Below are 23178 nucleotides of genomic sequence, written 5' to 3' on the forward strand. Positions count from 1 at the left end.
CCAATATCCCTGATGAATATGGATGCAAAAATTCTCTGTAAGATACTAGCAAATCGAATTCAACAACATATAAAAAGAATTATTCACCATGATCAAGTGGGATTCATTCCTGGGATGCAGGGCTGGTTCAACATTCACAAACCAATGTGATACATCACATAAATAAAAGAAAAGATAAGAACCATATGATCCTGTCAATCGATGCAGAAAAGGCATTTGGCAAAATTCAGCAAACTTTCTTAATAAAAACCCTCGAGAAAGTCGGGATAGAAGGAACATACTTAAAGATCATAAAAGCTATTTATGAAAAGCCCACAGCTAACATCATCCTCAATGGGGGAAAAACTGAGAGCTTTTTCCCTGAGATCAGGAACACGACAGGGATGTCCACTCTCACCGCTGTTGTTTAACATAGTGCAGGAAGTTCTAGCGTCAACAATCAGACAACAAAAGGAAATCAAAGGCATCAAAATTGGCAAAGATGAAGTCAAGCTTTCACTTTTTGCAGATGACAGGGTATTATACATGGAAAATCCGACAGACTCCACCAAAAGTCTGCTAGAACTGATACATGAATTTAGCAAAGTTGCAGGATACAAAATCAATGTACAGAAATCAGTTGCATTCTCATACACTAACAATGAAGCAACAGAAAGACAAATAAAGAAACTGATCCCATTCACAATTGCACCAAGAAGCATAAAATACCTAGGAATTAATCTAACCAAAGATGTACATAATCTGTATGCTTAAAACTATAGAAAGCTTATGAAGGAAACTGAAGAAGATATAAAGAAATGGAAAAACATTCCATGCTCATGGATTGGAAGAATAAATATTGTCAAAATGTCAATACTACCCAAAGCTATCTACACATTCAATGCAATCCCAATCAAAATTGCACCAGCATTCTTCTCAAAGCTAGAACAAGCAATCCTAAAATTCATATGGAACCACAAAAGACTCCGAATAGCCAAAGTAATTTTGAAGAAGACCAAAGGAGGAGGCATCACAATCCCAGACTTTAGCCTCTACTACAAAGCTGTAATCATTAAGACAGCATGGTATTGGCACAAAAACAGACACAAAGACCAATGGAATAGAATAGAAACCCCAGAACTAGACCCACAAACGTATGGCCAACTCATCTTTGACAAAGCAGGAAAGAACATCCAATGGAAAAAAGACAGTCTCTTTAACAAATGGTGCTGGGAGAACTGGACAGCAACATACAGAAGGATGAAACTAGACCACTTTCTCACACCATTCACAAAAATAAACTCAAAATGGATAAAGGACCTGAATGTGAGACAGGAAACCATCAAAACCCTAGAGGAGAAAGCAGGAAAAGACCTCTCTGACCTCAGCCATAGCAATCTCTTACTCGACACATCCCCAAAGGCAAGGGAATTAAAAGCAAAAATGAACTACTGGGACTTCATGAAGATAAAAAGCTTCTGCACAGCAAAGGAAACAACCAACAAAACTAAAAGGCAACCAACGGAATGGGAAAAGATATTTGCAAATGACATATCAGACAAAGGGCTAGTATCCAAAATCTATAAAGAGCTCACCAAACTCCACACCCGAAAAACAAATAATCCAGTGAAGAAATGGGCAGAAGACATGAATAGACACTTCTGTAAAGAAGACATCCAGATGGCCAACAGGCACATGAAAAGATGCTCAACATCGCTCTTCATCAGGGAAATACAAATCAAAACCACACTCACAGATATCACCTCACGCCAGTCAGAGTGGCCAAAATGAACAAATCAGGAGACTATAGATGCTGGCGAGGATGTGGAGAAACGGGAACCCTCTTGCACTGTTGGTGGGAATGCAAATTGTTGCAGCCACTCTGGAAAACAGTGTGGAGGTCCCTCAAAAAATTAAAAATAGACCTACCCTATGGCCCAGCAGTAGCATTGCTAGAAATTTACCCAAGGGATACAGGAGTACTGATGCATAGGGGCACTTGTACCCCAATGTTTATAGCAGCACTCTCAACAATAGCCAAATTATGGAAAGAGCCTCAATGTCCATCAACTGATGAATGGATAAAGAAATTGTGGTTTATATACACAATGGAGTACTACATGGCAATGAGAAAGAATGAAATATGGCCCTTTGTAGCAACGTGGATGGAACTGGAGAGTGTGATGCTAAGTGAAATAAGCCATACAGAGAAAGACAGATACCATATGTTTTCACTCTTATGTGGATCCTGAGAAACTTAACAGAAACCCATGGGGGAGGGGAAGGGAAAAAAAAAAAAAAAGTGGTTAGAGTGGGAGAGAGCCAAAGCGTAAGAGACTCCTAAAATCTGAGAACAAACTGAGGGTTAATGGGGGGTGGGAGGGAGGGGAGGGTGGGTAATGGGTATTGAGGAGGGCACCTTTTGGGATGAGCACTGGGTGTTGTACGCAAACCAATCTGACAATAAATTTCATATATTGAAAAAATAAATAAATAAAAATTTTATGTAAGGGTATTCAAATTCAGCTTCTTTGCTCTCTTACCTCTTACCATATCTTGCTGGGACCCTGGTATTATACTTGTAAGCTTTTCATCCCTACCAGGAATGTTAGGAACCACAAGGAACAAATAATTCTCCTTTGAAAATAGGAACATTTTAGTATCTCTATACTGACTACACACACCATGAGTGTTGTCTACTTAGAATGTTCTTTGCTGATTAATTTCTGTACATCATTGGCTTTAGCTCAGGCAGACAAAATTATTTTTAAGGCACTATACTGAACTGACATGATTTGTATCCAAAAGCAAAAAAAAGGTTCTAGAAACCTTTTGAGAGCCTAAAATGTTACCATAGTTCCAATGGGACATATTTGCCAGCTGAATGGATGAAGTCTGAAAATGCAGGGGGAATAGGTTATTTTTAATTGCAATATACATGATTTTTTTTGTTAGGTCTATTACAGAGCCATAGGTAATGGCCAATTAAAAAATTAATTATTAACATAACTAATTATAGTAAATCTTGGATTGTAAAAGTAACTCTGTAAGTGTTCCACAAAACAAGGAAATATTTCTAATAAATTTTAACTTGATAAATGAGTAATGTCTTACAATAATAGTATGTGAAACAAAGTCACATGATCACAACTGAGCCAATGGCTCACTCTCTCCCTCTCTCTCTCGCTCTGTCTCTCTGTCTCTCTGGCTGTGGAATTGTGGGTGACCATCTCCCATGGTCACATGCTTGATCTCAGGCTGTGGCAGAAATCGGTGGTTTCAGAACTCTGGAGGGTGCCCACAACTGGCACTAGTGTCTTGTTTGTCACTTCAAACCACCTATGTATGTACTTCACTTTTTCACACAAGAGTAAGCTAAGGAATGCTTTGTTTCATTTTAGGTCAGACTGCCTTCAGATATAGACTCTTTCCTCTGCTGTCTTACTGTCAGTTTCATTAAATATGACAAGAATTTATTAATATTGTATTGTAGTATCTCTGAAAGCGTATATGACGGCCCCCATGCAGAAAAAGGTTGAAAAGAAAGGCAGTGAGAAGGAGATGATCATGGTGGATGTTAAGAAGGAAATCATTGTGGGGCGCCTGGGTGGCGCAGTCGGTTAAGCGTCCGACTTCAGCCAGGTCACGATCTCGCGGTCCGTGAGTTCGAGCCCCGCGTCGGGCTCTGGGCTGATGGCTCGGAGCCTGGAGCCTGTTTCAGATTCTGTGTCTCCCTCTATCTCTGACCCTCCCCCGTTCATGCTCTGTCTCTCTCTGTCCCAAAAATAAATAAAAAAAAAAAAAAACGTTGGAAAGAAGGAAATCATTGAGCAGTACAAACAAGGCATGCAAGTGGCCGAAACTGCAAGATTTAATGGGAAGTCTACATCTGCATCTCATCTGGAGAGGAGGAGAAAAAGGTAGAGGAATCCCTCACTTCAAATGAGATTAGGGAGATGTGTAAAATGTGGAAACGGTGCAAAATTTTATAGAAATGCACCACCCAAATAAGGCTGTGGCAGTGTGAGTGATGAATCTATTTAATGGCAATGCAATGTCACATTTCCACGAAATCCTCAAAAGGAGGCAAAAGCAAGTGCCAGTGGATAGGTTCTTTGTTTAAGTTGCATAAAAAGAGAAAGATTCCATGGAGTCTATAGATAGCAGTGATTCCGTTAGCGATGGTGAAAGTTGTCCTACACAATAACCCTCTTCTCTCTTGTCTCCCTTACACCAGCCACTAAAGTTTTCAAAGGTAAGTGCAGATTAATTTTTCTTCATATTTTCTTAATTTTATATTATATTGCAGTGTGGTAATGGAATAAGCTTAGGAATTCCCTGAGCCTGCACTGATGGGTTAACAAGGCATAAAGAATTAAAAAGCCATAGGATACTCACACCCAAATTTGGGTAAACAAGATTAGGTAAATAAGTATAGAGAGGGTGGGCCAATGCCCCAATACAAAAGTATATGAGGTAAATAAGATTAGGTATTCAGGGAAGATACCACCCGCCCCCCCCCCAACCCCCCAACTCCCCAACTTAGTATTATAGCAGAAAGCTGCTTTTGCAGAAGGACCAAATTAGGTAAACAGGTAAATAGGGCTATAGACCACTACAGGGCAAAGCTGCCCAGAGCAGAGCTAGTTAACAAAAGGTTCCTAGTTGACTCTGAGGTTACATGTTCCATCTTTCTTGTCCCCAGACAAGTTTAGGTAAACAGGTGGTGCCTGAGGTCTGCTGTAAACAACCTTCCTCTGGGCACCAGGATTTTTTGTTTTGTATTAACCCAAACCCCTAACTCCGCATATCTTCAAGATCCCCTTTCCCATGAGTCCATGAGTTAATGTTTACAGTTTCATTGTCTCTTTCTGCACGTTCATCACCATGTTTATAGGCCTTCTGATCCTAATAAGAAAGGAGCAAGGACCCTTAATCAGGGGCTCTTGTCTTCTCCTGGACATTAGCCATCTTTCGCATTTTAATCCTGCATCCCGCTTTCTTGCTAGACAAGAAAGAACTCTAGGCCCAGAGTCTATGACATTACAGTATTGTGATCATTTTTATATGAATATTTTTGGGTTCTGGAACAAATCATCTGAGTTTCCATTATTTCTTATGGGGAAATTTGCTTTGACATATAAGTGCTTTGGATTACAAGCATGTTTCCGGAACAAATTATGCTCACAAACCAGTATTTTACTGTATTTACACAATTCATTAGTAATCTGAGACTCTGCTATGACAAATAATCATTAGCATAGCAGATAACAGGTTTACTCTGTGAAAGTACAGTAAAACAGTTATATTACAAACAAAATAATATAGATCATTATTAAATTCAGGTGTATTAAAAGAAAATTTAATTACTCATATTATTAGGTGGCAATAGAAACATAGGCATGAATATAATGAGTGAATTAGCTGACAGTTCCCTGCTAATGTGAATCTCCATATAGCGGAGGCAATATCTAGTGCAATGGGATTATTTGCAAACGTTACCTTAAGATAGATACATTGTAGGCCAAATGCCAGAAGAGAGTGGCTCATTACAGCTCAGTGGTTCTCAACCATGGCTGCACCAGAGAATCACTTGGATAACTTAAGAAACACCCAATCCCCTACCCACCCCCCCCAAAATCCTACAATAAAAAAAGCGAACACACACAAAAAGAACAAGACAAAAATATTGATGCTAACATCCCATTCTGAGCTAACTGTAACTAAAAAGTTTGAGTAGAGCCTTGGTAACATTTTAAGTGCCCCAGGCAACTGTAATACGCAGCCAGATTATACACTGAACCATTCAAAAACAGAGTATTACTATCTAAAGAATGGGTTTATAAAAGAGATGATCTAAACACTGAGAAGCCAAAAGGAGTCTAAAGATCCCTAATGTGCCAGTATTCATACAGTTCAGGAGAATGTTCTAAGCCCAAAATGTGTCTTTAAGCTCTATACTGGCATAAAAATCCTTATAAAGGTTTGGTGATCTACACACAGGCTTCTAGCCTATCAGTACTTATGGACATCAACCATTAGATCTTTGTGCTAATTCCAGGCTTGTCAAGAAAACATATAATACCTAAATACTATTCAGAACAATTTTTCCCTAGTGGCATGTTTCCCAACAGGAAAAGAAGATGCCCATCTGAAAACAGGAGGAAGCAACAATCTCCACCATATATTGTTATTCTAATTTGTTCATTCATTTTGTCTGAGTCTATTATTATGAGTATTTTCTTAGTGTGCCCACTTATAGGTGCTTTGAACAAAATCAAATATTGTATTTGTAAAGCTGAGGAAATCATATTGACACGAAGGTATAACTTTCATGAGACCTTTAATCTAGCCAGCTAACCTTTCAGTTTAAAATCTCAATGCCATGATTAAAATCACAACAGATACTAGCTTAAGTTGTAGGAATGGGTTCTAAGGGTCTCTGGGGATAAAAGGTAGGGGTAGAAGGAAATAAACTGACTAGAAAATAATGTATCTTATTATAGAACCATATTTTTTCCTCATTATCAAATATGTATTTTTTTAAAGGCTAGAATTAGGTGAGAACAGGAAGGTTTAAGAAAATAAAGTCTGCTTTTTAACAAGAAAAAATACTTATGTGCTGTGACTAAAGGAATGACAGACTTCACCCCCACCCTTGAGAAACTTCCACATTTAAAGCCTGCTTGGGATTCTCTCTCTCTACCCTTCCTAAACTCATGATCACGTGAGTGCTCACATGCACTATCACTCTCAAAAAAAAAGTCTAATCTACTTATACTGAAGTCACATATTTTCAGATAGTTAAATATATCCAAAGTGGTCATCTCTTTGGCCTGAATCATGGAAAAAGAGAAAATTAGCAAGAAATAGATTTGTTTACACTTACTCATATACTAATGTTTGGTTTTCACACACATATATTATTTTTAAAAAGATTAAACCAAGGTATACATCTAAGGAAAGAACCGTGTACTGCTTTAAAGATGATAACCACATCTTCAACTTCCTATCTAACATACAAATTTTTGGGAAACAAATTCATAAATGCTATGATGCCAATGTTGATAAAGAATTATGAGTAATAAACTACTAGAATTATTTAAAATCTAAGATACATATAAGCAATAAATAACTACTTACCTCAGACATAGGGGTTCCCCAGAAGTCATTCTGAAATAAAGTTTTTAAAGGTGTAGATGGATGCAGGTCTTTATTATCCAGTATTGCTGAAACATCATCAAAAACAAAACCACAAAAGAGGCTGTTCCAATAGCAGGCAGTAACCACACCTACTATTAAGGTTACTTCTTTGAGGTTAATATCAGCCATCTTTTCCACAAGCACTTGTGGATAAAATCTAGGAGGGAAAAATCATGAAAATAAAGTAAGCATCAGTTTTTTCAAATAAGTAAAATTTTAGTAGAAGGATAAGTAAAATAGCGAATGCTAATTCTCCTTGAGAGTATTTCAAAGCTCAGCTCAAATATCATCCACCTCTAAAAAGCATTAGCTGCCCACTCTCTTCAAATTTCTAACTTAAAATGAATTGCTGCTTCATGAATTTCATACCTCTACTACAATCACACCACTTAATCTCTGGATTTATATCTCTAGCTAACTAGATAGTGAATTCCTTATAAGTCGTCACAGGTCAGATTACTCAGGGAAAGAGATATACATACAAAAAACTTTAAAAAAAACTAGTATGGTGTACTCAAGGAGTAGTAAATAAATCTTAGTGGGAAGGACAGTAAATTTTTGTGGGAAAACAAATATTTGAAAAAACATTGAACATGGATTTTCTAAAATGTATCTTGAAACTTCTATTTTAGTACTTAATATACTAGAAGATCAACTATTACCTAAATCAGGTGTCCAAACTTGCAGCCCACAGCCTTGGTTTGGTTAAAACCTTTTAAACATATCTGTCTTAAATGTCTCTATAGGAATTCTAAGCCTAAGCTAGCTGTATACTAGCCATTTAAGTATCGTCTCGTCTTTAACCCTGACTTGTTTGACTGATTTATGTTATCTGGCCCATATAAGCTTAAAACCCAGTTCTAAATAGTGTTTCTTTTTCTTTTTACCACAAATGGTTTTAATATAGGGAATGGGCTTCACACATGAAAATTCATAATTAAGTCATTGTTTTAGAGAGGATTCAGTGAGGGTACGGTACCTGGGTGGCTCAGTCGGTTAAGCATCCAGCTCTTGATTTCAGCTCAAGTCACGTATCTCAGGGATGCAAAGGATGGAGCCCCGTGTCTGGCTCTGCACTGACAGCGCAGAGCTTGCTTGCAATTCTCTCCCACCCCCTCCCACCCCTCTGCCCCTTCTCATTGGTGCTCTCTCAAAATAATTTTTTTTTTTTTTTTTTTAAATAAAGGATTCAGTGAGAAAATGGTTTAGAGTAAAAGGCACTATAATTACTGGATGATACTGAAGAATCAGCCCTATAATTAAAATAAGGGTACTCTTGAAAAACAAGCTGATGATATACTTTTTTAGCTTGAGTAGTATCATTAGTATCATTTTGGGCTCATCACTTGTGGAAGACAGAACTATGCCCCTCTCCCAAACTGTCCACATCCAAATCCCCTGATCCTGTGAATATGTTACCTTACATGGCAAAAGAGACTTTGCAAGTTGTGATTACATGGAGGGTTTTGAGATGAAGAGATTATATCCTTAATTATCTGGTGGGCCAATTCAATGACACGAAACCTTACAAAAGGCAGGCAGAAGAGTCAGAAAAGCAGAGATGAGAGTGATGTGACAGCAGGCTAGGGCCATAAGGCAAGGAATGATGGCAGCCTCTAGAAGGTGGAAAGGCAAAAAAACCACTTTCTTCATTAGATTCTAAAGGGACCACAGCCCTATTGACATTTCAATTTTAGTCTAATGAAACCCATTTTGCACGTCCATAGTTATAAAATAAATTTGTTGGGGCGCCTGTGTGGCTCAGTCCATTATGCGTCTGACTTCGGCTTAGGTCATAATCTCCCGGTTTATGAGTTTGAGCCCTGCATCGTACTCTGTGCTGACAGCTTGGAGCCTGCTTGGGATTCAGTGTCTCCCACTTTCTGACCCTCCCCTGCTCATGCTCTCTCTTCTCAAGAATAACAGTAAAAAAATAAATAAATAGAATTTTTGTTACTTTAAGCCAGCATGTTTGTGATAATTTGTTATAGCAGCAAGAAGAAACAATACATCACTCACAGAGCCAAAAGATCTAAGGCCTGATATACATCTGGCCTAGATGTAGAGAGGAAGAATACAGTAGGGAGGGCAGAGAGAGATTTAAAATCAGACGTAAGTTTATATAAAGATACACACACAAGCCTATTAAAGTGCCTTTAGAATTGGATAGGAAAACCTTAGAATATATTACACTTAAAGAAATGCAAAATCCAATGCTACCAATCACCAAAGGAAATTAGCTGTACCTTTTGAAGGATAGTTTTAACTAAAAGAAAAATTATCTAAGGGTTTATCTTGAGTCCACAAGTGATTTATCATCTCTAAAGAGTAAGACCTTATACCTTATAATCATAGAAAAAGCTGATAGCACTTGTTTAAAGATTGGAGACTGACCAGGCATTATTTGCCTCACTCATTCTCAACTACACACTAAAATGACAAAGTATTAAAAGAGAAAAGAAAGGGGGGTATAAATTCCCAAGGATAAACACCACTGGAGAGGCAATCATAGCAAGTTTTGGAAGCTGGAAAAACAAAATTTATCAAGTGACCTAACAGAGCTCAGGAAAGTGAATCTAAAGCTTAAGGTGGAAAACTTAAAAAGTTTTTTGCATCCCTGCCAGCATCAATCTCAAAACTGGTGACAAGATCTCAAGAAATAGGTTGGAACATATGGATTTGTTAGAATTTAGACCCCTTTCCCATTGGGTACAGGCAAGTGACCTGTTCTATAGCAGGGGAGAAGATCAGAGACTTCCTCTCTGAAATAGGTGAAATACAAGGTGTCTGACACAGAAGACACAAGTCAGAAGGTAGCAAACTGAAAATGAGGGTTAACCAGAAGTCTGTCTATATACATTTTGAGACACTCCAGCTCTTTTTTACAAACTGGTATAGAATCTTATAAAATATTACAACTCTGGAAACAAACAAAAAGGACTCTAAAAGCTTCCACAAAGAAAACAGGTTCCATACCAAAGATTATGAATCCAAACAAATCTTTTTTTTTTTTTCTTTCACTAATACTGGAAGCTAGATGCAGAAGAAAAAGGGAGTAATGTTTCAAGTTTCTGAGGGATAAGAATTTCCAACCTAAAATTCTATGTTAATAAACACAAATTACCCAACTAAGAAACTAGAATAAAAATATTTTAAGACATTCAAGGTCTTAAAAACATTACCTCTGTCTCCTCTTTTCAGGAAACTAATAGAAGATGTATACCAGTAAAATTAGGGAGTATACTAAGAAACAGAGAGAGGGAAATCAGGAGACAGGGGATCCAATGCAAGATAGCAACAAAAGAAATACCCAGAAGAAAACAAAAACTAAACAAAACAAAGCAAAAAAAGAAATGCCCAGAATGACAACCATGCAAGCAAGTCAACTAACCACTTCACACTAGAATAGGTCAGAAGGTTCTTGAACAACACTCCCAAGAAGGTATAAACAGAGCACCTAATGGTGAGAACCATGTTACTCTTACAGTGTGTGTGTGTGTAATTGAAATTTAGGAAAACAAAACAACTCAGAACATCCATGGGTGAGAACCATGTTACTCTTACAGTGTGTGTGTGTGTGTGTAATTGAAATTTAGGAAAACAAAACAACTCAGAACATCCACCATGGGATAGATGAAAATCAGGTCTTGTGTATCGGTCAGAAACCTCTCTCCCATAAATAACGTCAAGTCCCTGACCTGGTGACACTTGGAGTTCTTACCCCAAACTGCTGTTAAACTATTTGGTTAAACATTCTCACCACAGGAAAAATTAAAATAAATAGAGGAAATAGGAGTAAATTAAACCCGTGGTTTTACTACTTCACAGTTATATTTGGGAATTAACATGTATTTGATTATTAGAGTACTTATAATGTTCAGAATAATCTTATACACTGTAGACTCTTGATATATTAGCTTCAAAAATAATTTAAAATGCAATTTTATACGACACAATGATATGTAAAATATACATAATATTAAATTATTGGCCATGCAGTTTGTGGATTTAGGCTTTTTAGCTGAAAAGTATACTAATTTAGCCAAGTTTGCAAATATATTGGAATTTTTGTAAAGACTTGGGAGTTGCTATAGTTTTAAGTTTAATTTATTAGGTGTATACAAATTGTTTTAAGTACTGAGAAAATTTTGCTTTTTAAGTCAGGTGTCTTGAGTCCTTGAATAAAAATTAGGCTCAGTTGGTTAAGCATCCGACTTCGGCTCAGGTCATGATCTCACGGGTTCCTGAGTTTGAGCCTCCTATCTGGCTCTCTGCTCTCAGCACAGAGCCTGCTTCAAATTCTGTCTCCCCCTCTCTCTCTGCCCCTCCCATGCTCATGCTCTCTCTCAAAAATAAACATTAAAAAAATAATAAAAATATATTAAAATTATAAATGCAATTTTAAATTAAGGCAATTTAACCAAGTTTTAAATGTAGCTTATGCATTTAGTCCTTTCAATTTGAATTATATAAAAAAGGGGGTGGGGGGGCGTGTAAGTTTACAAACATAATAAGACTTTTAGGTTGAATTTAAAGGTTTACAAAACATAAGGTTATAAAATGTTACTTTAAAAAACTTGGACAGTTCCCAGGATTTCTAAATATAGTTAGGTAATTAAGAGTTATACAATCACATTAAGTTGCAAACAGTTCCATTCAGTAATTGACGTGCTCAATGCCAACATAATAATCAAAACCCTCAACTTGATTTAACTTTAGGGATTGTCTTCTGCTCCAAGCTCAAGCTCACTGCAAATGGGAAGCCTTGTGACATGGAGAGGGGGTTCAATGCTTCTCTTTCTTTACCTAGAGATGATAGTACCTTACATGCTTGTTAAACATAAAGAAAGGAAAGCAAAAATGCTTACTTGACCATTATATCAAAGATGAGATTCTCATAGGTGTTTGTTACCATGTACCCCTTTTTCTAAAAATCCAGTAGTACAACTGTGGAAAAAATAAACCTACAGGAAAATTTTATATGAATTTGTGACTAACCTGGAAAGTAGAGTTCTCTCAGTTCAATAATTTCATGATCTTCTCCAATAAGAATAATCTATATTTTATGACTATTTTAAAGTGTATAAAACTTTGGCCTGCAAAGTTTATGAAGTATTTACTCTGACTCTTCCTAATCTTTCCAGTCTCATGTCAAGAGACAAGTGTCAGCTTGCTGCACACTGAGTCTTCTCTACTAGAACAGACAAAATGAAATATTTTATACACAGTGGACACTAAAGTTCTCATGGTTATGCTTTATTATAGATGCTGGAAAATAACCTACCATTCATTTTCTTGATAAAGCAGCAAAAAAGGGAATGGAAGTAACATCTGAACAAAATAAGTTGACTGATACAGGGAACAGAGGTAGCAATTACAAAAGGGAAAGTGTTTTTGTGAAATGATTTTGATTAAATAAAACTGCTCATAAAACCAGAGAGAAGACAGAAGGCAGGTCCAGGCAAGTGTTCCTGTAGCAAGGACATTTATAAAATTATCACATCTCTTGGTATCACTCTTCTCTTGGTAAAAACTGACTGATGCAGAAAATATGATAAAAAAAAAAATAACAGTTTTAGTGATTTTCCTCAAAATTAGAGTGACTGAAGTAGAACTTGAGTTAAATTTGATTCACAGCTACGTACATACTATAATGCATAAGGACCTAGACCATAGCAAACTTGTTTCCTGTTGTATCGCCCTTGTCTAGCTGTTGGGGAAGGTCATTGAAAAGATGTGACTGACAGGGGGGCCTGAGTGGGCCAGTTGGTTAAACCTCTGATTTTTGATTTTGGCTCAGGTCATGTTTGTGGGATTGAGCCCCGCATAGGGCTCTGTGCTGACAGCACAGAGTCAGCTCAGGATTCTCTTTTTCTCCCCCTCTGCCTTTTCCCCACCTGCACGCCAAAATAAACTTAAAAAAAACCAAAAAACAAATGTGACTGCCAGCTGATCTATAAATTGGGCCCAAGTGATCTGTCCCCTCCAGTTGGAATGTGGGTTGTTTGCTTTTCATGCAAGCTTTGCTATCCCAAAGGCTACTGCAAGGACATAGCCTTGAGATAATGATATGGTGTTGAGAACACCTGCACAATATACTTGACTGAACCCAGTTAAGGCCTCTCTATATAAGCTTTTCAGATTGGGTGGGTGCAGGGGTTCATTAGTCTTTCCACTATGCAAGACAAGTCTCATAGGTAAGTACCCTTTACTTAGTGAAGCTGCCACCTACCAACATGGAATGGCCTTCCCCTTTGTCTCTCTGCCCTCCATGTTCAGAAGCCAGTTTCGGATTACACCTGGAAAGCTCCTAAGGAGGTTATAAGTCAATGCTAGGACAGTGTACAAGCTCAAAAATATTGTTAGAGTAAAAAAAAATGAAATTTAAGTAAGATTTTGCATTTTGTCAGGACTGTAATTGAGATCTGGGTAACAGTCTTAGATTCATTAACTATTAGGAAATTACTTAGCTTCTCTGAATTTATTTTCACTTCTGAAAAGTGAAAATAAAATTTACCATTAGACCAGGTACCTTGAGATGCTGGCAATATAAATGTGAACAAGAGGATGAGGGGAACTAAGGGTAGTAAAGGTGAAAACAGACAAACGAAACTAGTAAATGAATATACAGAATAGTGATAATGAATGAAAAACAAGAAAAAAAACAAGGTGCTACAGAAAAATCAGATTCCACGAAAATAAATATGCAGTTTTAAGCACATGATTAGATCTCATCTCTTCCCTTCCTTGCTAAATTATGAATTAAAAACTGAACATGAAAAACGTAATTCAAATTCTTGAGTAAACAAAGTTACATCATTAGAATGTGATATTTACTACAGACAGCAAGACTGAAGAAGAAGCACTCCACAGATACTGGTTCCAGCATGCCTGAAGAGGTAGTATGGCAGTCAAGAGAATGTCCTCCAGCCAGAAAGATCCATGCCCAATATCACACTATTTAAGCACAGTACTTAACTTCTCCAAGCTTAAGTTTTTTAACTTAGTTGGAAAATGAGGACAATATAGGCACCTACTCCACTGGACTGTGATGAAGAGTAAGTGAGATAGTGTGACAAAGTTATAGTATTGGCATTTGTATAGTTATGGCATTTGCATAAAATATACAGATTAATGGAACAAGACAGCTCAGAAATGAACAAAGGACCAAAAATACATAACAAAGAAAGTAGAGTCTAATAACTGGTGTTGGGAAAACTGGAGAGCCACATGTGAAAGAATGAAAGTGCATAATCTTACAGTACTCACAAAAATCAATACAAAATGGATTAAAGACTTGAATGTAAGACCTGAAACCATAAAACTCCTAGAAGTAAACATAAAGGTAAACTCCTCGACACTGACCTTGACAATGATTTTTTTTTTTGGATTTGAAACCAAACGCAAAAAGGAAAAATAAACAAGTGGGACTACATTAAACTAAAAAGCTTCTGCACACCAAACTATTAACAAAATGAAAAGGCAACTTATGGAATGGGAGAAAATACCTGCAAATCATACATCTGATAAAGGATTAGTATCTGAAATATGTAAGGAACTTAAACAGCTCAACAGCAAAAAAAACAAAAGAATCTGATTTAAAAACAGGCATAGGCACCTGGGTGGCTCAGTCAGTTAAGAGTCCAACTCTTGATTTCGGCCCAGGTCTTGACCTCACAGGTTCGTGAGTTTGAGCCCAGAGTTTCTTTTTTTTTTTTGTCAGGGCAGAGCCTGCTTGGGATTCTCTGTCTTCTTCTCTTTGCCCCTCTCCCATTCTTTCTATCAAAAATAAACATTTAAACAAACAAAAAAACAAAAGAACTTCTTCCAAAGACTTACAAATGGCCAACAGGTACATGAAAAGGTGCTCAGTATCACTACAGCAGGGAAATGCAAATCAAAACCCTGAGACACCACCGCACACCTGTCAGTTTACTGTCATCCTAAAGACAAAAGATAACAACTGTGGTCAAGGATGTGGAGAAGAGAGAACCCTCGCACACTGCTGGTGGGAATGTAAACTAGTGCAGCCTCTACGGAAAACAGCCAGGAGGTCACTCAAGATTTAAAACAGAACTACCATATTATCAAGCAATTACACTTCTGGATATACATCCGAAGCAAATGAAACCACTATCTGGATGAGATATCCATCGCAGATACCCCCCATATCCATTGCAGAATTATTTACAATAGCCAAGACATGGAAACACCTTAAGTGACCACTGGCAGATGAATCAAGAAAATGTGGTGTATACATACAATGGAACATTATTCAGCCATGAAAAGAATGAAGTCTTGCAATTTGGGACAAGATTTGCAATTTGGGACAACATGGATGGACCCTGGGAGCATTATGCTAAGTGAAATAAGTCAGACGGAAAAAGACAAATACCGTATGATCTAACATGTCCAATCTAAAAAAAAAAAAAGAAAAAAAAAAAAAACAAACCAAAACAACCAAAAAACAAAAACGAACTCATTGAAACAAAGAACAGACTAGTCAAAAAGTAAAAGAGTTACAAGGTACGCAGGTTCTGGGGATGTAATGTAAGCATGTGAAAAAGATAATGAACAGTGTGTGGCATATAATCTCAGTAAAGGATACAACAAAATCATCATTCCTACATTTTAAAGACATTCATCAGATTTGTATCTTACGAAATCGGTATGTTTTTATTTTTTACTGAGCTATTTGTTTTCCCCAAACACGTGGTTTGGAAAAAAATCTGTATATTTTCAGAAGGAAAATATATAAATTACAATTAAGAAAAAGTCCTAAAAAGAAGATTATTGTAAGAGGCAATGGTCCAAACAGTTGAAAATGTCATTTCAAGTTTAAGGCTTTTTGAGAAAGTTACCTACTAGTATATTATATTTCAGAATGGCTGAGCGCAGCAGGATGGGGAAACTTTGTCCAAAAGAACTGTAAACACCTGAGAACACTTTCATATAAGGGCATCTTCGGTAACCAAGCAAGTGACAGTTTCCGGGCTGGTGAGCACTGAGGCCCTTCTCTCTCCACCCCAGCAGTAGCCTGGACAAATTCTAAACTCCCCTCTCTGGAGCCTTCACTCTATGCCAGTACCTCAACCTTCAGGTCCTCCGATCCACGAAGGCTACGGTGCTACAGGTGAGGCGGACAGAAAAGAATGTGTCCTTTTCTCGATTCTTTACTCACCCCGAAATCACGATCTTGGCGGCGCGGCCCCCACTCCACGGTACTGAATGGATTCTGAGAGCAAAGAAAACTAAAACTTTTTCTTCTTACAGAGGGTACCACCCCGGGAACGTTTGCAACCCCTAAGGATAAGGGTGCTTCCCACCTCTTCAGACCTGGACCGAGTCCTTCCGCCCCAAAGCACGAGCTTCTTTAAGCCGGGACCGCTCCCCTCAACTCCTCCCCCGCCGCTGACCCGTAGCCCGACCTCACCTGGGAGCAGTTCCACCAGGGGATGGCTTAGGGAAATCTCAGGAAAAGCGGCCCAGCGAGTGACGCCACCGAAGGCACAGTCATGGTCTATCTAATTCTGGTCATCGGCGCACACGCGCCTCAGCCACTGCGCCTCCCGCCTCCGGGTCGTTCCCCCACCACCCCAGCACCGTCGCAGCCTCCCGCATTGCACGCCGGGAACGGCCTACCTCCACATCTCAGAAACTTCATTTCCCAGCATGCATAAACTTTGCATGCAGAACTGCACTCTGGGATTTGGAGTCCTCATCCCTCACCTTCTCCCAGTCTTTAACAGAGAGTACAAGGGACCTTGCAGGAGAATCTAAACGCAAAGCATCACCCAAGGTCGTGAAATGTAGGCTCCCCTCGCATCCGGGGCCTTGTTCCGTCTTTAGCTGGGTGGGGAATGGTGTCGCCTAGCAGCCGCTGCCGCTCTTGATTGCACTGGACCAGTTGGCGGGATCCAGAGACCCGGTGGAAGCGCGCTGTGGAGCGGTCGGGCGTAGCGGCGGGACCAAGCTTGGTCCGTGCGGCAGATGAGGGGACGCTGCTGGTTGCCATCCTTGGTTAGGTGGGTGGATTTTGGTGAGAGGGAGCAGCCAGTTTGTTTCCAAGCAGGTTCTTTAAGCCTCAGGGCCCGTATGTAACAGCCTAGCTTCCCTGCTCCCTAGTCTTTGCTTGGCAACCCATTTGTCTTCTAGCTTCGGCCCTGGTTTCCTCGGCCTACCTGCGCCCATTTCAGCCGTTTCCGCACCCTTTTTACCCCCAATTCCTGCTTCTCCGAATCAGGATTCATTTTCAGCCTTCCAGGCAGCCCCGCGCTTGGCACCATTAGATATTCGAGCGCCTCTAGTGGTAAGGGGGGGCGTAGAGGAGGAGACGCAGAACCTTAGTTCTGATCTAGATGAGTCTTAGGAAGGGAGCTTGTAGTTTATTCAGCTGGTGCAGCATCTGCTGGTTTGTGCCAGCTGTAATTTTGATCAAGGCTATATATATCTGTATATATGTATATCTGTCATAAAATTAAGGAGCCATTGCTCTTTGCTAACATCTTAGAGTTATAATGATGTAATCTACAAAAACAGTAATGTTGTTTACATTGAAAATGCTAATACCCACCTGTTCTGTTACAGAAGGTAAAGCGCAGTGAAAGATTTCACGATGCCACCTAATATAAACTGGAAAGAAATAATAAAAGTTGACCCAGATGACCTGCCTCGTCAAGAAGAATTGGCAGATAATTTACTGGTTTCCTTATCCAAGGTGCTTAACTGATAAACAATACATAGTTGTTTGTGTACATACACGCACAACTATGATTAAGTTGTCCACGAAATCAATGAATGTCACAAATGGAAGAGTTCTCATATTTTGCCTAAGGGTTATAAAATATAAAATAGTTGCTTTCTCTTTACTTAGGTGGAAACAAGTGAGCTAAAACATGCAAGTCAAGAAAATGTGATACACCTTTTCAGAATTACTCAATCACTAATGAAGGTTTGTATGCTGTGGGTTTTAACAATGGTTTTGACTATTAGAGGACGTTTAAGGAACTGTTCTTAAATAAGTTAATCTTTATGAAAGTACCAAGATCACTGAAAATGAGATTGCTTCAAATGTGGATTGAGGATTTTAGTGTGCAAAACATTGCTAGTTTCTGCTCTAAAGTTCCTAGAAGAATGTATAAGGGAAACAGGATGGGGGTGTTTAAAAATAACATATGGAGGTCCTTTGTTAATTATGGTAACATAATTCTGAAGTCAGAATGAAAAATATGAATGACTTCTGTAGGGATTTGTTAGGAAGGGGAGAGATTTTGGTGTGAGAGGCCTCATAAAGGGCAAAGGCCAATGAGTATACTGCAGGTAGAAATCACCCTAAATAAAAACTGGGACTAGAAAATGTGCTTATTCTTAACATTTGAGGAGACAGGTGCAGAAAGTTAATAGTAAGTTGTAGAGAAAATAAATGTTGGGTATAGTTTACAGTAGTCTAAGTTATGTTTTATGCTATCACCTATGAGGAGCTGTTAGGATTTTTGAGCCATGATTGATTCAAAAGTATTCCTCAGGAAGGCTAAACTAGGTATGTTAAAAGGACAGAATGAAGGGAATTGAAGCTGTTTAGACAGAACGTTGTGAAGGAGGCTAAACATAAGATTCTGGACTAGAATAATTACAATTGGAATAGGAAAAGATAGTAGAAAACATTACGGAAAAATTAGAACATTAGAAAAGTTACATTACCACGTATGAGATTGAGGAGAAAAAGAGGGATCAAAGATATTTTGAAGCTGTCATATCCTTAAATAAGAAAGTCATCTATTCAACGAACATTTACTGAAAATCTCCATATCCCAGGTACTGAAGGCATTAAATACTAGGAAAGCAAATGAAACAAAGTCCTTGTTTTCAGTGCTTTTGTAAAGGCATATTGAAATAACTTTTCTTTTTAAATGTTTAGATGAAAGCTCAAGAAGTAGAACTAGCTTTGGAGGAAGTTGAAAAAGCTGGAGAAGAACAAGCAAAATTCGGTAATGCCCTGGAAGAAGTTTATCATAGTGTCCAATAGGGGACTCCGTTTAACATATTCTATAAAATGTGTGTATTCCCAACTTACTTTGAAAGACATGTCTAGAACTCCTGTTTTATGGATTATAGAAGTTACTTTCTCTTACGTTACCTTATTACAATCATGATGGAGTCTTTAAAAATAATTTTATTACTTTATTGAAATTTATGTAAAAGTTTGTTTTGAGATAAATCTGACCAATTGAAACTTTTTTTTTTTAATAGAAAATCAATTAAAAACTAAAGTAATGAAACTGGAAAATGAACTGGAGGTATGTCCTTTTGTATTTCCCTAGGGTGTAATTGTTAATTTTATTACTTTGAATTAATACTTTTACAATTTCCTATTGTCTGAAAAATCACAAGAGTGATATTGTGTTCATAATTAATTGTTCAACATATATTTTATATATTTATTACATACCTTAAATTCTAAGAATTGAGCATTCAGTTGTGAACAAAATAAAAACATTAAATATCCTGAAGTTTACAGACTAGAGGGTTATACAGAAGATTACTAGTAACTGAGCTGGCATGGAGGCATATGGGAATTTGAGGAATAGTGACAGAAGGATATGGCAGAAGAAGTAGCTTTTGAGAAAGCTAAGAGCCAAAATATGAATGTAGTGTTAAGGAACCAATACATTGAAATTCCTGAGAATGTGGGAAGGAATGTGCTACAAAAATTAGCCTTTAAAAGGGAGAAAAGACCTTCTTTTTAATAGGAAGAATGGATGTGTATAGAAGCTTTTATGTTTGTAGGTTTAGTACCTGGAAGTGGAGAGATTGGAGGGATTGCTAAAAATAAGAGGGGAAGATATATGGTCAAATTTTAAGGAAGATTAAGCTTCAAAAATAGTGGAGAATGAAGTGGAGATTAGGAGATACAGAGTCAGATGATTTGCGTTCAAATCCTGATTCTTTTACTTATTAACTGTGAACTGGGAGGAGTTATTTTTTATCCCCTACTGTATATCCATCTGCTAAAAGAATATCAGCCACTCTCAGTTAATACTTACTAAATTAATTCTGAAGTTGGATTCATTCTGTTAGTGTTTAGCCAGGTACCTGCTGTGGAATGGAAGGATAGGGCTGTGGGAGATACTAGTAAGAAACTGGTTGATGTGATTATGAAATCTCAGCTGATGGGTAAAGAAATCAAGATTTGATTGGTGGGAGAGGTTAGAGAGGAGTCCAGGGATTAGAGGGTCCTGTGAGGTCAGAGGGCAGGTATACTAGGAATCATGAGAGAATGTTTCTGCTGGCACAGTGTTCTGGTATGGGCATGAAAGTGGGAGGCTACAGTGAATTCAAGAAGCATGTAAAAAAAAAAATAATAATAATGAGAGAGAGACCAGAATGAGAGTTATATGGATGTGGAAACTGCTTAGTGGGGCTTTTTGTGGAAGACTAGGAGCCATGTGCCAAAAATTCTCAATGAATTTTGAGAGGGAACAGTTGGGAAGTTAGTAGTTTGCTACTACCCTGAGTAGGTAGGGATTAGATAACTGGATATCATGTGGAATTCAAAGCAGCTGGAGTTTTCACAAAATGGTGGAGGAAGGATAGCCTGGAAGTTGCAGGTTGAGGTAAATCAACACCATGTCTTGACCCTAAGGTCTATGGGATGTGAAAGAATGAGCATCTCCCAATTAAAAGACTTCCAAAGGAATTAGTATATTAAAGGAACCAAATTGGACCTAAGGCAGGGAGATGGAGAGTATGATTCAGTAAAAGGGCTGGGGGTATAAAATATTAATTTATCTTGATTTTTGAGAGCACAATGGAAGGTTTTCTGAAGGAGGAAAAGAGTGAGAAAAGTATTATATAGGATTAATACAACTGTATTGTAAAGAGATGAATGTGAGACAGGTAGATGACAAAAGGATGTTTTGGACTATGAGTCCAAATAACAGGAACATGAAGTGAAATGGATTTAATTTGCCATAAGATTTTTTTTTTTTTTTAAATCCCCTAATGTGAGGCTCGAACTCATGACCATGAGATCAAGAGTTGAGTGCCCTACAGCCAGGTGCCCAATCTGGCACAACATTTTAAAGATGACCTTAGTCTAGGCCAATCTAGTACAGTAACACTAATCACTTGTGGTTATTTGAAAGTGGCTATTTAAACTTAAATTCATTACAATTAAAATTAAAAATTCAATTCTGTAGTTGCAGTAGCCACATTTCAAGTGCTCAAAGCCACATGTAGGTAGTGGCTGTAGTACTCTACTGTGCAGAGAACATTTCCATTATCCTAGAAAGTCCTGTTGGACAGCAATGGTCTAAAGAGAGTCTGAGGGAAAGGGCAGGTTAAGAGCACCAGAGGTCAGCGACTGGGTGGAGGCCCTGGTGAGTTGTAGCCTGGTTTCAGAGTTCTGATGCTCAGGAGAAGCCTTCATAGCTCATTGCCTGTGTTCTCTGCCTGTGTAGTTTAGTCTGGGCTCTGTGGCTCAGTGATTATAATAGAGCCTGAATGATTGACAGTCCATTTGTAGCTGTGGGTGGCTCAGAAAAAGCTTAAGGGCTTGCCAGTCTGCAAACTAAAGCTTAAATAAACAGTTTTAAAAACAGGTTCTTAAGCTAACATGATTTTAAACATCTGGTGCTAATTATAATACAAATTTAAAGTCAGTTTGTTGTTGATTCTCCAATTATAATGAGATTGATTTATAGTTTTGGTTTAATTTAAGATGGCTCAGCAATCTGCAGGTGGTCGTGACACTCGGTTTTTACGTGATGAAATTCGCCAACTTGAAAAGCAATTGGAACAAAAAGATAGAGAATTGGAGGACATGGAAAAGGAGTTGGAGAAAGAGAAGAAAGTTAATGAACAAGTAAGGAACATTTTTTTCAATGAATCTTAACCATTTAAGTTACGTAAAAACACCTGATTATGCATTTTATAGTGGTAAGTATCAGTATGTTTTATGTGAGAATTGATGTACTGTATACTTATCTCTAAGGTTTTACATCACTGTTCATGTTGTCATCACATCTTTAAATCAAATTCCTTGTCTTCAAGAGTACCTCAACTTTATGCAATAAATAGCTATCCATAAAAAAGTAAAGGTTCTTAAGTTGTGTTAATGCCAGCATTTTGTAAATCAATGCATATTTTAAATCATAATATTTCATCATTTATACAAATATAGTCATTACCTTTTAGGTTATTCCTTGTTATTTACAAAATAATTCATGCAGTGTACACTTAAATTTAGTTTGAGAGCAAAATTTTTGGCAGATGAATTTGTAAATTCCTGTCGGAAAACAACACGTTTCCTAATTTGCCTCACCTGTCAGTCAACTTATACAAAATCTGCTGCCCAAGTGTGGTAACTGTCCCATCCCAGATTCTCAGAGGGTTTCTCTACCTTTGTGTCCTTTAAGTGAATGGTGTATTACATCCTGAGATCTTATTTTGTCCATTGTTCTCTTAGAAATAGAAGGTGGTAAATTTTAAATAAACAACAATGATTATAAGGTGATGTTGCTATTTAAAAGAATCTGTTATAAATTTATTTGTAAGGAAAAACATCCCTATTCTTGCTGTATCCATTTTCTTATATAATTTAGAAGATTTCATATAAGAGTGAGCTATTTATACCCTTGTTGGAGTGGAAAAAGTATGGATTAATGGCACCTAAAGATTAGAAATAAGTTCTTAGAGGATTGTCTGTTTAGTTGACTCAGTAAAACATAATAGACCTATGGCTTTCTTAATAATCATAAAGGATTTGGGGGTGCCTGGGTGACTCAGTCGGTTAAGCATCCAACTTTGGCTCAGGTCATGATCTCACAGTTCGTGGGTTTGAGCCGCGCATCCAGCTCTGTGCTGACAGCTCAGAACCTGGAGCCTGCTTCAGAGTCTCTCTCCGCCCCTCCCCCACTCATGCTTTGTCTCTTTCTGTGTCTCAAAAATAAATGTTAAAAAAAATAATCATAAGGGATTTAACCTATGATATACAGT

At 37.8% G+C, this 23178-nt stretch overlaps 2 protein-coding genes across 9 annotated transcripts in view; one reads left to right on the top strand and one right to left on the bottom strand.

Annotated features, from left to right (window-relative positions):
• Positions 1-16795, bottom strand: part of TMTC3 (transmembrane O-mannosyltransferase targeting cadherins 3) — a 55366-nt gene extending 38571 nt beyond the window's left edge. The window contains exons 1-2 of the mRNA XM_025926833.2: positions 16616-16795; positions 7123-7339 (exon numbers count right to left, since the gene is read on the bottom strand). Coding sequence (XP_025782618.1) covers positions 7123-7311 — 189 coding nt within the window. The 5' untranslated portion in view covers positions 7312-7339; positions 16616-16795. The remainder of the gene's footprint in view (positions 1-7122; positions 7340-16615) is intronic.
• Positions 16796-16858: 63 nt separating this feature from the next.
• The window catches only part of CEP290 (centrosomal protein 290), a 92422-nt gene continuing 86102 nt past the window's right edge, over positions 16859-23178 (top strand). For 2 of the 8 annotated variants that reach the window (XM_086712696.1, XM_086712695.1), the window contains exons 1-6: positions 16859-17207; positions 17770-17899; positions 18056-18133; positions 19100-19169; positions 19432-19478; positions 21902-22045. In XM_086712696.1, the coding sequence (XP_086568822.1) occupies positions 17798-17899; positions 18056-18133; positions 19100-19169; positions 19432-19478; positions 21902-22045 (441 nt within the window). In that variant the 5' untranslated portion in view covers positions 16859-17207; positions 17770-17797. The remainder of the gene's footprint in view (positions 17208-17769; positions 17900-18055; positions 18134-19099; positions 19170-19431; positions 19479-21901; positions 22046-23178) is intronic. The other 6 variants (XR_015253449.1, XM_086712691.1, XR_015253450.1 and 3 more) reach the window with 5 other exon arrangements.

This window comes from Puma concolor, chromosome B4 (genome assembly GCF_028749965.1).
Source record: "Puma concolor isolate L17-30 chromosome B4, mPumCon1.1.hap2, whole genome shotgun sequence".
Taxonomy (NCBI): domain Eukaryota; kingdom Metazoa; phylum Chordata; class Mammalia; order Carnivora; family Felidae; genus Puma; species Puma concolor.